Genomic DNA, 15,976 nt, shown 5'->3' with positions numbered 1-15,976 from the left:
TGTCCTGGTGATCCAGGCAAGAAATGAAGAAGACGGAAAGAAAGCAGTGGTGGCAGGGATGGTGGGCCTCACAGGGTGGGAAGGCAGGAAGCTTGGGCCACTAATTCTGTTGACTTCTCATCACACGTGATATAGCTTGGAGCACAAAGCAAGCACTGAATAAGAGCAGAAAGGACGAGATGTCCTTGAAGGCCCAGATTCTATGGATCTGGCCACATACAACATAAGTAAAAGATAATCAGCCAAAATGCTGATCAACTTTGTAAAACTGCTCTACAAGGTGACTGCAACAACTCTTATTATATGATAACTGCTGACTGGGGAAAAAAAAAGGCACAACCTAGAAGTTGAGAATTATGTTTTATTTGGCGGACATTCTGAGGACTTCAGGCCCAATTCCCAGTTTCTTGACCTCAGCAGGACTGCCAAGTCCTATCCCAAATGCCCTTTCATCATCTTCCCCCCAGAGCCCCGCGTCGGTCTCACGCCCCTCCACACCCCACCTAGCGACCACGGAGCCTCACTACGACCACTCCTGCAGAGCCTCGACTCCACGGTGTCTCCGTGCACACCTTGCTAAACCCGGCAGCCCACGCTGACTCCTCATTCAGCTCACTCTCACAATGCCTTCCTCGCTGGCTGCTTACACAAGCAAGGAGGACGCCACCCTCCTGCTCAAACAATGACCTCTCTTGAGGTCTCCCTCCCACTTCAGCCACCACTCTTTACCTGTGCCTCTTGCTGGCCCTTCTCAGCCTCCGTTTCTCCAACACTGCATCTCCTCAGCACAGGGCCCTCAGACCCCCTTTCTCCTGAAGGGCCATCAACCCCCAGGGGTGATGCCATCCAATCCCCTGGCTTAAACTACCATCTCCACACTGCTAACCTCCAGTGAACACCACCAGCCCACACCTACACTGTGTCCCACAGCAGCTTTCTACCCGGTGTCTGCACAGCCAACACCAAACTCATGACTCACCCTGCCTTGTTCCATCTCAGTTCTTGGCCTGTTCATCTCCAGATGCTCTGGGGAATTTGGAAACCATCCCTGCCTCCTCTCCCTTTAGGCCCTCACTGGCATCCAGGTGAGCTCTCCTCCAGTGCCCGACCACTTGTCACCACCCCTACACTGCAAGCACGCTGCTGGAGCCCTGTGAGCTCACCTGCTCTGAGGCAGTTGCACTGACCACTCTCCTGCTCCCCTCTTTCTTTGGTTTCCACTCAGCAGCCAGAGGGACCCTTTTAAAACTAGGCAGAGTACGTCATGCCTCTGCTCAAAGCCCACCGACAGCTTTTCATCTAACTCAAGACCAGACATCTTTCAGGACTCAGATGTCATCTCTGCAGGAATCTTCCCCTGACCAGCCAGGCACTTCCCTATAAGCGGCTGGACAGGGGTCCCCCATGGGCACCTCACAGCACCCCTTGCCAAATTCAAATCCTAACCCTATGGTTTGTCTACTGATTTGCCGTATCTCCTGCTGTATTAGAAAAACTCAGCTTGGTCTACCTCCTGCATCTTTCTTTCCTGTGTGTCTCCTTTACTACTCACACAGAACACTTCACTTCTGACACTTCTGCCACCAAATATATGGGGATTTTCCCCCACAACAAGCAATTCTCTGCGACATCAGCTGGGTGGTCTACAATTTAACTCAATCCTGACACTGTCTACCTGAAGAGAGTGTCAGATCCCACAGGTTAAGAGCTCAGTCCCACATGACTGCTCCCAGACCATTTCTGATGCCAATCACAAGTACTAAGTCCCCAGCCTTACCCACAACTTCTGTCCAATTTGGCTACAAACTGGAGGTTGCTACGACCCCCTCCTCAGTTCTGATTAATTTGAAAGAGATCACAGAACTCAGGGAAACACTTATGTTTCCCAGCTTATTAAAGGACATGACTGGGGGAGGGTATAGCTCAAGTGGTAGAGCACATGCTTAGCATGCATCAGGTCCCAGGTTCAATCCCCAGTATCTCCTCTAAAAACAAATAAATGAATAAACCTAATTATTTCCCCCCTCAAAAACAAACAAAAAATAGTAATAAAGGACATGAGAAAGGATGCAGATGGACAGTCAGATGCAGAGATATACAGGGTGAGGTCTGGAGGGTCCTGAACACATGAGCTTCTGTCCCCGTGGAGCCGGGGTGTGTCACCCTTCCTATGTGGATGTTTTCACCAACCTGGAAGCTCTCTGAACCCCCTACCATTGGGATTTTATGGAGGCCTGCTCACATAGGCATGATCAATTATTAACTCCATTCCTAGCCCCTCTCCCCTCTCTAGAGGATGGTGGAAGGGGCTGAAAATTCCAACTGGCTTTTTAATTATGGCTTGGTCTTTCTAGTGACTAGGCCCCATCCAAGAGTCACCCAGGAACCCACCCAGAGTCACCTCATTAGAACAAAGATGCTTCTAGTGCTCTTATCATTTAGGGATTTACAAGGGGTTCAGGAGCTCTGTGCCAGGAACCAGGGGCAAAGACCTATCCACCCATCTATCTATTTATCTACCTACCCATCTATCTACCTACCCACCCGTCTATCCATCTATCCTTCCTATTATCTCACACCCCTACTGGGTTGTAAGCAGCTTGTCACCAGGTTTGTGTGGTGCTCACCATGTTGGGGGCACTTTGGGCTCTTAACATTGTATGGCTCTGAAGAAAATGCATTAAGGGAATCTGAAACAAACAATGGATCTGTATGAACACTGATGAGTATTTCTCCCATTCTTTTATGAAACTGAGCCTCATAAAGCTACTCCTCAGCCCATCCCCTCAGTATCTCCAGACTGAAGGGAGATGTCCAGATCTACTCCTGGTTCCCAAGAGAGGAGACTCAAATATTCTCACAGACGCTGTTAGAAAAAAGGAGAAAAAAGCAAAAACTTAAGGCACCCTACACACTTTGCCCTGCCCAGAACCGGGCAATGGGATGACGATGTCCTGGAACATCAGACTGCATTTCAGACGGGCCTTTGCCAACGGTCAGGCCAGGCCATCTGCTTGGTTTCCTCCGGATGCCCTTCCAAGTTCAGATGATGCAGGAGCTACCCACACAGGAGAACCGCTGAGCAAACACAGAACCTTTTCCTGGTCATGCTTCCCATCTATATCCTTAGGGTACAACCGTTCTCCAAGACTTTCTTTCTTTCTTTCTTTTTTTTCTTTGTTTTTATGGTTCTGCCTTCCTGCCGGGTGGCATTCAGCCCTTGCACACTTCCTAGCTGCCTTCAGAAGCAAACTCGCCTAACAAAAATTCCCACAGGGTAAGAAGATCTTTTTCTATCTTTCTTCTGTTTAATATCAACTCTGATTATATGATCTAATATCTATGGTCCCTGGAGATTTGCATGTCTCTTGTTCTTAATACGATCTATTCATTCTTCTTCCTCTACATATGGACTTATTCTTTTTCTAAATTATTGTCATGGGTCTTCGTTTTACTTTGTTTAAAGAAACTGATTTCCTTCCACAAGTTTTTTAAAAATCAGCACTTGTAACATCTGAGGAAGGAGTTATCTGACACAAGATGGCCAAGAAAATCGCTAACGATGAGACCCTGAACACCCACACCCCCAGCAAACCCCTCCAGAGACCCTCCCCAAACTTGATTCTGAGGAACAGCCAGCTTTGGTTTCCACTGTCCCACCTCCCTGCACTCCAGCACACAGTCTCCAGACATCTTAACAGCCAACAGCCTGAGGCCCAGCTTCTGACTTCAAAGCAAGCCTGTGCCCGAGAGCCTAGGAAGGCCTGGCCAGAAGCAGGAGGGGGGGTTGACTAGTACAAATGAGGAACTAAATTTGAATTTTAGGTTTTATTTAATTTTAATTACTTTACATTTAAACAGCCACATGTGGCTAGCAGCTACGTGCTGGCAGCATAAGAGTAAAAGAATCTAGGGGCAGCATAGATCTAGAGAAAAAGACAAACACAGGGCTGCCCGAATGGTTACCCTTCCATGTTTATATTTTGAAAAGCCAGGATGAAATTGGTACCCTGGTTCCAATGCTGAGTCACCCACACGTGGGCATCTCCATCAGTGACGTCCTCAACTCTCCCTTCCCCCATGCCAGTTCCTCTCCCTGGCAGCCATATCCTCCTCTACGGATTCAATCGCCACCCACCTGAGCCCCAAGTCTTTTAAAAATTATTATTATTATTATTATTATTATTACTACTATTACTACGCTCCTGCTCTCTCTGTGCTCCAGGTCCCACACCCCCAACACCTGCTAGATCTAGGATTTCCACCAGCATTTCAAATCCACAATTTCTCAAATGAAACCTATCATCTTCCACCTTCCCCATCCTCCAAACCTATGATTTTCCCTGGACTCCATATTTTCCACAAAGGTATCATCACCCAACCAGGTTCCTTTATGTAAATCTTAACATCATCCTTCATTTCCCTCTTTCTCTCAGCCCTCAAAATCTCCTCAGCATCTCTTCTGTCAGTCTCACCACCATTCCAGCAGCACTCACCCATACTCGCGTCTTTGGTACTTCCCAGGTCTCCCTGACTCTCCCTGTCCTAACCTGTCCTCACCCCAATCAGTCATTCCAGAAAGAGCCCAGGGGCCTTCCAGGGGGCCCTGCTGCCTGCTCTAGGATCCCTATTGCAGTGCTCAGTCTACTGCACTGGAACTGCCTACTCACTGCCCTGGCTCTCTTACTCCTTGAAGGCAAAGAGTAAGTTCTAAGGTTTTACACGTAGATATGAGTCATTTGTCATGAGATGAAACCAAAGTATTTGCTAAATGATTATTGCAACAGATACCTGTTATGGACTGAATGTTTTGTCACCCCCAAATTCACATGTTAAGGCCTTAACCCAACATGATTAGGAGGTAGGGCCTCGGAAGGTTTAGATGAGGTCATAAAGGCAGCACCCCCATGAGAGAATCAGCATCCTTGTAAGAGGAAGAAGAGACACCAGAGCTGCTTCTCTCGGCCACATCAGGATCCAGTGAGAATGTGGCCCTCTACAAGCCAGAAGAGAGCCCTCACCATGAACCTAACCTGCTTGGTCTTCCTAGACTCCAGAACTGTCAGAAACAAATGTTTGTGGCTTAAATCCCCCAGTCTATGGTAAATTGTTAGAGCAGCCAGAGGTCACTAAAATACTTTTCCTTCTTCTTCTAATTGGGCTCTACTTCAGTTTGTTCTAAAGCACAACCTACTGGGTTATTCCCCTGGTCAAAACTCTTGGAGAGCTTTTTATTGATAGATCAGAAATTTCTGAACTTCTTAACCAATCATTCAGGAACCACCCAGAATCTAGGCTCCAGACCCACTGTTCTAACATCAGTTCTCTGCACTTTGCTCTTCTGCCCCTGACTTGGCTCAAGCTAACCCCTTCCTTTTCACTGACCTTTCCACTGTATTCCAACATGTTCTGACACTGCCTCCTTTCACATCAAGGTCCATTTCAGCTGCCAGTGCCTCCAGGGCCCAGGAGAGTCAGGGGTTCTCTCCCCACCTCAATACCTCCTGCTACTACCCACACCTCTCTTTCTCTAATGGAATTATATTTTCCACGGGAGACACATTTTTCAAAGTTGGCAAAAAAAAAATCACCTATATTTAAAACTACCCTAGAGAATCTCTTAGGAGTACTAACTGTACAATCTAAAATGCTATTCCTCAAATCCACTGAGGGGCTACATTATAGGGAAAACAAAAACACAACCAGAACCACTAAATCAGCCAGATGCTCACACTCACAAGTAGCTGGAACAAACAAGAGACCAAGCCTCATTTTTCACCACAGCTCCTCCTGGAGCACCAGCTATGGCAGGTAGAGCACGACCACTCCCAGCTCTTTGAGACCATCCCCAAGAACTTCCGTGACACTTGGAAGATCTATGCACTGCACCTGCCATTAGTGCTACTTCCATGCAGCTCCTGTCCTGCTCACCTGGCTGTGGACTCCTGAGGACAGGAGCCTGTCTGATCCAACTGATACAAACTTTACTTAATTAACTCATCATGTGAGCTAGAGGCTTTGGGCAAAGCCCAGCACTTCACCTTCCTACAGAACCAGCAGAAGAGTTCTAAAGCCACTTTCACCTCCAAGGAGATCAGATTCTATGAAATTAAGAGTGTAGACCTTGTGGTTCCTGCATGAGGAACAGGAAGAGACAGATGCATGTCCTAAGAGCACAGAGGCAGTGACCAAAATAATCCTACCAATTGGGCAGTGGAAAGAGACCAGCTTTAACCTAGGCCCCTACCTCTGTCCTATCAGAAAGCAAATTATTCAAAATGATCCATCTTTTTTTTTTTTTAAGTTTTCTTAGGCTAGCAATTTCACTGGTGATCAAATGTGGGCAGTATACTGTTTCCATTTTTATTATATTAAAAATATTTTCTAACCAAACTTTCTACAACCCCACATTCCATCATGTGAACTATTTCTTTATAAACATTCTTGATAAGCTTTTGTTTTCCTCTTTTCCCCTCCTTTTATTTCACCTCCTCCTTTCTCGTAAGGTCTGAGGGAGTTCATGGTAATAAACTTCTTGGCATCCCTGTTCTAAGTCATCCTGATGGTTCACGTGCTGACCTTTACAGCCTCGAACCTTGGTATTTTTCTTTCCCCCTAGTGGCTCAATCCCCTGATTCCAACTCTACTATTCCTCTTTTTCTTCTCCCTTTTTAATGCTTAGTGTTATAGCCCAAGACTAGGGTAAAAATTCTATAACATCCCTAGTGAAACTGCTCTAGTGTTAAATTCACCTTCTATTCACATTATATTTATGTCTAACTACATATTATGTCCACATTCCCAGCTCCCATGTACTTGCAGGGACTCCTGGTGAAGATGGAGCTGGAAATTAATGCTTTGAGGTACACTCCTTCCCAGCCCTATCCCTAACTAACACTGGAGCTGGGAAAGCCCCCAGATAGGCAAGGCTAAAAACAGAAAAATGATTCAGAATACAAGCAACGTAAAGCAATGACTGGGCTGACACTGGGACCCCCAAGGCTCTGAGCCTGGGAGACCTCAGTTAGGAAGCGCTTGGCTCCAGCAGGGAAACAGGGACACAGGGCCCCCCACACAAGGCAGAGACCAGAACCAGGTTCAGTGCTCAGGAGCCAGCAGGTCTCCTCACTCCTTTGTGTCATGGTATGCACCACCAGGGGAGGAGAGATCTCTACCGTAAGACCAGCTTCTGGGCTGGACTCAGGAAAGGAAAATGCAAAACTACAGAGAGAAGTGGGGGGTGGCAGGGAGAGAGAAGAAAATCAAAAGAGAAACAAGAGGTTTTCACACCAGATGAAAATAGAACAACTGGAAAATACTTTAAAATAAGTACATTAGGGTCCTCAATAATTTAAATGAACATATAGATACAATAAGTTAAGAACCAAAAATAGACAGAAATTTTAGAAATGAGAATTATAATCATTGCAATAAAAATTCAACACAAACACATGACTGCACACAAAGAATACGTAAACCAGAAAATAACACTGCGGGATCCATTCAGAGGGTAGCATTAGAAAAAGATACACAAATCATGAGAAAGCAGTTAGGAAAATGGAAACAAGCTGGGAGGCTCTCGTCTGTAATGAACCGAAGTTCACTCAAGAGTTGAGAGCAAAGTACAGTTATTTTCAGATGTGCAAAGACAAAGGCAGTGAACATTCACAGACCCTTGTTATAGTTAAAAAAAAAAAAGGGAACAAAGAGGGAATGAAAAGGATGCAAGAAACAACAGTGGATATGAAAACTGGAAACACAGGCTGGTGAATGTAACAGCTACCTGTACAGTATCACAATCTGAAGGCTAAAATAAGCCTAAAACTCTAGACCATAAAGACAGGGCAGGCAGGCAGCCAAGGAGCAGTCAAGCTTTTGTCTCTCCGGTGGAGGAGGGTGAGGGTGAATGGTCTGCTGGGCAAATGCCATGGGAGAGACACGTGCATACCCAGGTGTGAAACCTTCCTTTCCACTTTTCAAAGGTGATCTAATTGCAACTTGAAAAAAAGACTTGGCCCCTCCTCTAGAAAAATCTGTGCCTTCAATCTTAAGCCTTCAATATGACAGAAAATTCAAACTTTGACTTTACAGAAAGAAAGAAAATAGTAATGCCAGTTGTAAAATCACTGGGACATTCTCTCTGAATTCACAGAGTAAAAATCAAAATGTGAATGCGAATCAGGTCAACCAGTGTACTTAAAGATGCTGTGCTCCACATCTTTCTTACTGCGTGATGCTGCAGGGAGGCAAATTCCAGGACCATGTTTTAAGGAATCCTAGAATGGCATTCTGGACAGTAACCTCATTTTCAATATTAAGGGAAAAACACCTTGAGGTAAGCCCTCACTATAGAGCTTTTCTCTCTTTTTTTTTTTTAAACCAACACTCTAGGTAACTTTATACACATCAAGTCATAATCCTACATCTGGAAAAATATTATTGACTATAATGAATGTGTTTAATCAGCCTTATCTGACTGATACCGCTTGTCCAGGAAAAATACCTCTACTTTAGATGCTGCTGCCATAAGACAAGGCATGGACATTTGGGTTCCAAACAATGTCATTCATTCATCCTCCCACCTTGAAATACAAGTCTGAAGTCAGATCACAGTTTATGTCATAAGAACACATTTTTTGGAGATAAAATTAAGCCTTCAACATCCTCCAGGATATAGCAAGCACCTGGCCAGTTTTACCATGTTCGAGTACAGCCTGCTTCCTTCTAGGCGCTAATCCCATCAGCTGACTCTGGGCACAGAGTGCGCCAAAACCACTGCCAGCCAGGAGGGTTCCCAAAGACGATCTCATGTGGAAAGCATGTGGTTCTCGGATGCCTTAACCTCCACAGAAAACAGGAGTATTGAAGCTAATCCTACTCAATACAGAAACTACTTGAGAGAGACTGAAGAAGAAAGGAAGACAAGAAACGCTGTTACCGGAAGAGTAAAGAAAGCGGGGTGCTTCGCTTCATCTTCATATTTGCCTTCAGTTGAACTTCCAGCCTCCATGGATTTGGACGTAGTGTTCTTACCAATACCCATCATTAAGACAAAATGAGCAGTTTGGCCGATGGACTGGAGTGGCTGAAAGTTAAGGCTTGTTTGAGCGAGGAGCCCAGGATCAGAGCTGGCTCTTCCAGGGCCTGGAGCGCCCGATTCTCAGGCAGAGATGAGCCCCACAAGCGCCATCTCTTAGCACCTAGAAAAAGAGAAAGCAGCAATCATGTCAAACACACAAACAGCACAAGACAAACACACACCGTGCTGCCTGCACAGAGAAGTCAGTGTGCAAGTTATACCCAAACATCAAAAAACTCATTACTTCATTACACTTTTAAAGTCTCTTTCCACCTTCATTTATAGTCACTCAGATCCTGAATCTGGAGAGAGGGACCACTAAGCTGGACCACCAAAAACATCAGAATCCCAGGAAGAAGAAAACACAGCATAGGGATTTCTCTGACATTCATCAGCCCGGCATGATCGAAACAGAATTTTCTGCAATGATGGAAATTTTCTATGTCTGCCTTGTCCGTTACGGTCATCACTAGTCACAGGCTACTGAGCACTTGACATGTGACTAGTGCAATAGAGAAACTGAATCTTTAATTGTATCAAAGTTAAATGTAAATAGCCACTTGTGCTTAGTGGCGCTCATACTAGACAGAAAAGCTGTAGCCAATTTACTGTGGCTGTATGGATATTAAAATAATTCTGAATTCCCTATAGGTACCCAATTAAAGGCCAGAAAGACACCCCAAGCATAAAAAAGAGAAGATAAAACCAACCTAGGATTAAACAGCCACACAGAATTCTAGGAAGGTGGCAAGGTGAGCTTCACATGGGCTAGAATGCCAAATACAAAAAGAGCCAAAGCACTCAGTATCAAATCAAATGACAACATAAACCTAAAGAAGAAATTTACTTCCCCTAAAAAGGGGGTGAGGGGGAAGTAAAACGGCAAGGGATAAAAAGGGGCAGGAGGATCAAAACTATCGACCCAAGATAGACCTGACATGCTCGGAGATTCTCAGAGAATCTGTACAATTCTCTAAACTAAGAGAAAATCCAAGTAAAACTCAAAAGCAAGAAGCCACTGAAACAGTCCCATGAGGCTAAGGTTCAGTGAAGCAGAAGAAATTTAAAAACTCAATTTCAAACAACAGAAACAGGACTTGAACAATAAAAGTGATCCACCTGAAGATGAACAAGCAATTGGAGAATGTGACTTGAAAAATGAGAGGGCACCAAGGATCCCGACCAGGATGGGCACAATAAAACGCGCCTAGGTGTGCCTGCATTTTTATGATAAAGAAAAACTACCATAAGCAGGTAGGAGTGAGAAGGGACAGAGAACACTCACTGGCACTCAGATGAGAATGATGTCACATCTTAGCACCAATTAATTTCCCACAGAGAATGAATAACCCGGACAAGCTGTCCTGCAAGTGTGAAGGCAGACCTTCAAGAAGTTTGGAAAGACAAGCAGGAAAACTTCGAGGAGGCCTCTTAGGGATACTTTTCATTCAGCAAATATTTAGATGAGCCAGGGAAAAAAAGTGAAATACAAACAAATATGAAAAGGAAGAATTACACAAAATTTGAGAGTTCAATAGTTAGAGAGTAAAAAGAAACAATATGAGAAAGAGCTGCCAGAACATCATGCTGCCTCAGTGGGCTCGAGATAGGTACACACGTCAGTTTTTTGAGGTGGCTCTTTTGGTCTAAACATTCGTGCACGTTCTGCATTCTTATTCATATTACATCCACATCTCTGTAAAGCAGTGGCTCTCAACCAGGAGTGGACTTTTCTCCCGGGGACAGCTGGCAATGCCTGGAAGGCATTTTTTTGGTCATCACAACTGAGGAAGAGCTCCAAGTATCTAATAGGTGAGGCCAGGAGCACTGCTCAGCATCCTACAATGCACAGGACAGACAGTCATTCTTTGTTATATTTGATGTAAATATCTCAACTTTTTGTTTGCTCATGAATTTTGTGAATGATCTTTTAGAATTGTTTTCATTTTTATGTAATCAAATCCATCAATCATCTACATTGTGATTTAGCCACTACCATCCATCAGCTGCCCAAGATCTGGGGGAAAAAAAAATAATACACACACACACACACACACACACACAGTGTGACAACAAACATCCCTAAATATAAAATCTGTCTGAAGACTTTTACGCTGCCCAGGAGCATATGTTTTCCAGAAGATAGGACAGGCAAAGAGGACAGTGAAATACTGTTAGATTTTTTTTACAAGACCATTTGTCATACAGCCACATTCAGAGGGACCAAAAAGCTCTCTGTCCCTCATCCAGCCCCATCGCCATCAGCACGCCAACAGAGCTTCCAAACCCACACTTACCTATGTTAACATGAGGGAACACGGTTAGGACTTTAATGTAGAAACATTTATTCTCCTAGATTAACTTTATTTTTGTGTTTCAGACATGGCAGCAGCCAATCCTCCCCGCTGCCCCCCTAGCCAGGAACAAAGGTGGACAAATCCTATCCTGACAAGATCACTTTTCATCGAGTACTCTGTACTCATTTCCCTACCGGAGGTAGGGGGGTTTAACTGACCCTCACAAGCTGTACTGAGGAGGACCCTCTGCCTGTCTCTTACAGAACAGCTGGAACGTCCTTAAGACATAGACCCAAGTGAGCACAAAGGCTTTTGAGGCCAAAGAAAGGGCAGGGCAGGAAGCTCTGAGAAAGGCTTTGGGGGAGAGGGTTATAAAGCCTAAGAAGGGTGGACAAATGGGAAAAGAAGAGAAGGAGGGGAGAGGACAGTGAACACTGAAGACTGAAATGTATCCTTGAAAGTGCCAGAACGGCAGAGCAAGTACTCAAGAGCAATGAAGACAGCCTCAAGGCCAGAAACCACGCACCAGTCTGAAACCTAAGCATTTCACCCACACAGCTGAGCTTCTGTGCGGGGAAGTGCCAAGGCCAAGAGACAAATGCAGGAAAAGATAAAAGCAGGGTGGGGAGGTAGAGTTTAGGGTCTGTGACAGGATTTGTGTTAAATAAAAGGCAAAATCTCCCAGGGAAACTGAACCAGGGAAAGCTCGCCCAACCACAGTACCCAATTACCCCCTCTTCCTACTCCTTTTGAAAGAAAGAGAATAAACAAGGCCACTGTTATCTTGCCCCTGACCACAGGACAAGGGGAAAGGAGGGGCTGAGGGACAAAAGATCAGTTTCAATAATAATGAGAAACAACAGCAATGACAGCAGTTTTCCAGCTAAGTGCCTATGTGTGCCAGACACATCTCTTACCTCTCCCTGTATAAATGGCAATGATTTCTCTCTAGCAACCCCAGCACTATTTGATTTGCATGCTAAATACACACAAGTGGAAACTGAGCTTCAGAGAAGTTAAGGAACTTACCAAAGGACCCACAGTTATAAGCAGTGAAGCAGAATTCACACTTTAATCACTATTCCTGACCTAACTGTTTATACAAACAAGACAAAACTGTCCTCTGTTTACAGCCAAACCCCCCCACCCAAGCGACCCTATGTCCAGGTCAGGGGCCTTAAGCACCGTCTCCACCTGACTTGCTGTGTTTTTGGCCCTCCTTGTGATTTTCAAGGCCCAAAAAGCCCGCCCTCCTCAGACCAGGAACTCCCAAATCTGGGTACTTCTGGCCTCTCCACAGCACAAGCCGTCATCTTTTCAGCAGCACAACGACCTCTTGTCTCATTTTTCATATTCCATCTCGACGGCCCTACGGCAGCCGGCACAGCCACACTGCAGAGACTACCGGCCCTTTGATGGCATCCTAATTCACCGGAGAATGACATCCAAATTCTTTAAGAAAGGGCTACGGGCTACAGGCCCACCATGACGTCCAATGTGAAACTTGGCCCTACTGTGCTGTAGTGTCCACCTTTCAGTACCTGGAAGGTGATGGGTCCCGCCAAATGCTGTCCCTCCAAAATAGGCACCCTTTACCTCACCCGTCTCCCTTGGGGTAGCTCACAATCAGTGCTGCCTTTTATCACCACTTCATCATGGCATCTGGGAACCATAAAGATGGTTATGATACAGCAAGATACTGTCTTCCTCATCAGCCAGAGAGGTGCAGAACAAGAGGCAGTCTCCTCAGTGCTGAACTTAACACCTGTATTAAAGGCTCCCCAAAATTTGTGGAATGAATAAGTGATACTTAAAAAAAAATAAAGGTACCTCATACAATATAGCAGTCGTGCTTGCTTAATACTCTGACCTAATCTTGGAAAAGGAAATTAACAGCCAACATCAAACACATCTGTGATACAATAAACACATGAATGTCAAGGACGAGCCCGGCTGGCGTCATCACTGCTATCGTCCAACTGACAGAGAGAGATGAGGGGAAGTGTTTGAAAGGAAAATACCAAACTATGACCATATTAAGAGATGAGAAAATTGGAGAGAATCTATGTGTAGATGGCTGGGTACAAACACATGAGCAGAGCTCCTTCTCTGATGACTCAAACACTTTCCAGATGCCAGCAATGAGCAGCTCGATCAGAAGCTGGCAAGTCCCTGCCTGGCCTGGTTTGGTATGGTCCCCAGCCATGAATCGTTCTCACATTTTTAAAGGGTTGTAAATAATACTGAGGAAGAATAATATCTGACAGAGGCCATCTGGCCCACAAAACCTAAGATATCACAGAAAAGTCTGCTCACCCTAAAGATAAGAGGATGAAAGAATTCTATTTAGAAGGGCATTAACAGCATTAAATATTTAATAAATTTAACAGAAAAAGTACATGATCTTTATGAGTAAAACTATAAAACTATTACTGAGGGCCGTAAGAGAGATTTGAATAACTAGAGAAAAACAAACTATATTCTTGGATAAGAGAGCTACTGTAAAGATACTCATTTTCCTATAAACATGATACAAATAAATTTAATAAAAATCAATTAATACCTTAAGAGGGGAAAAAGGGGGCTTGCTAAAATTCCTGTGGAAGAATAAGCAAAAATAGCCACAAACATTTAAAAAAATAGTCAAGACATGGAAGCAACCTAAATGTCCAACAGCAGACGAATGGATGAAGATGTTGTAAATATATACACAATGGGATACTACTCAGCCATAAAAAAAGAATGAAATAATGCCATTTGCAGCAACACAAATAAATCCAGAGATTATTATACTGAAGTGAGGTTAAGTCAGAATGATACAGACAAATACCATATGATATCACTTCTATGTGGAATCCAAAATATAACACAAATGAACTTATTTACAAAACAGAAACAGATTCACAGACATACAAAACAATCTTATGGTTACTAAGGAGGAAAGGGAGTCAGGGAGGGATAAATTAGGAGTTTGGGATAAGCAGAGACAAGCTACTATATATAAAATAGATAAACAACAAGGTCCTCATGTGTACCACAGGGAACTACATTCAGTATCTTATAATAAACTACAAGGGAAAAGAATATGCATAACGGAATCCCTTTGCTGTACACCAGGAACTAACACAGCATTCTGAATCAACTATACTTCAATATAAGTAAGTAAATGACTAAATAATTTTAAAAATACTATTGCCTGGGTCCCCAGCCCAGAGAGTCTGTTGAATAGGACTGTCCAGCCAGAGCATCATAAAGCTCCCCTGCAGTAAGAGTTAAAAAATCACTACCTTAGAGAAAGCAAGAAATCATAACAGACTCAAAAAAAAAAAAATCAACCACACTAAATGTAAGCCTGACACAGTGGGAGAACAGCGATTTGGGGAACTCTGCTGTGAGTAAATAGAAAAGAAGAACACTCAGATCTTCAACAAAATTTTCAATAGCCCTCCAGCCACCAATAATCATGCAGAATAATGTCTTTTAATTAGTACTTATTTCATCAGCTGTTCAGTCAGTGATCACTTCTTTGGCACTTAATTTTTTTATCTGACCATTTCTCTCCTGTCCAGGAATCAGTGTCAACTCTTTCAACTGCGGCTTACCATGTCCAAAGTATGATGGTACTATCTAAACAGAGGATTCAAGGGCTGAGCTGCTCCTGGAGTGGAATACCAAGATCTTTTGTGTCTCTTGGAAGCGCAACCAGATCCTAAGAAAACATGTCCTCCCATCATCAGCACCTCGCAGTCCCCGGCACACAACATACAAAGCACTTCATCGGCTGAGTGAATTAATCACTGAGAGTCCTCTAAAGGACAGTAACCCCCTGTGGACATTTCATCTTAATAGTCTAGTTCTTAGCACAGAACTCAAAAAATGTTTATGAGATACTCATTTACCCCAAATAGATGGCGTTGAATGAATACTATATTAAAAACGTAACTGCCTGGCAAATCCATCTGATCTAGACACAAAAACCTACAGTTCTCCAAAGTGATAGAGAATAAGAAAAAAAAGAATAGAGAGAATGAGATTTGGTGGTTTACGTGCCTAAGACTCAACTGGGAATCTTATTCAATACGCAGATTTCTTTCACACAAATACTTGCAGAAAAATGCTCCAAGCTGTTTTTATTATTATAATAGCCCCAAACTCATCAACAGGCAAATGGATAAACAAACCACGGGGGCCCATACAAAGGAATACTCAGCAATTAAAAGGAAGAAACCGCTGTACCTGACAACATGCAGAAATCGCACAGACGCTACATAGAGTGAAAGAAGCCAGACACAAGATGCTACCTGATTCCTCACAAGGAAAACTAACCTATGGTGGCAGGAAGCAGCCAGGGGTGACCTAAAGCAGCAAATACGGGAAGGAGGGTGTCCAAAGGCGGAGGAAGGAACCTGTGGAGTGACAGGTTCCTTGGCTATGGTTCTGGTGGCTCCATTTGTATGTATATCCACTTATTGTATGTGAATTATACCTCAGTAAAACTGATTTTAGAAACAAAACAAATTTTAACTCCCATGATCCCACCAACTTAAAAAAATGTCCCCTCTCCCAAATTCTGATTCCACAGACCTGTACTGGAACCTGG

At 44.0% G+C, this 15,976-nt stretch overlaps 1 protein-coding gene across 5 annotated transcripts in view; it reads right to left on the bottom strand.

Annotated features, from left to right (window-relative positions):
* Nucleotides 1-15,976, bottom strand: part of SLC23A2 (solute carrier family 23 member 2) — a 111,624-nt gene that overhangs the window by 57,235 nt on the left and 38,413 nt on the right. For 4 of the 5 annotated variants that reach the window (XM_072943852.1, XM_072943851.1, XM_072943853.1 and 1 more), the window contains one exon: nt 8,939-9,200. In XM_072943852.1, coding sequence (XP_072799953.1) covers nt 8,939-9,046 — 108 coding nt within the window. In that variant the 5' untranslated portion in view covers nt 9,047-9,200. Of the gene's footprint in view, nt 1-4,791; nt 4,812-8,938; nt 9,201-15,976 lie in introns of those variants that run through there. The other variant, XM_072943856.1, reaches the window with a different exon arrangement.

Source organism: Vicugna pacos, chromosome 19 (genome assembly GCF_048564905.1).
Source record: "Vicugna pacos chromosome 19, VicPac4, whole genome shotgun sequence".
Lineage (NCBI taxonomy): Eukaryota > Metazoa > Chordata > Mammalia > Artiodactyla > Camelidae > Vicugna > Vicugna pacos.
Note: the sequence above shows the minus strand (reverse complement) of the source record. Positions and strands in the feature narration are given on the sequence as shown.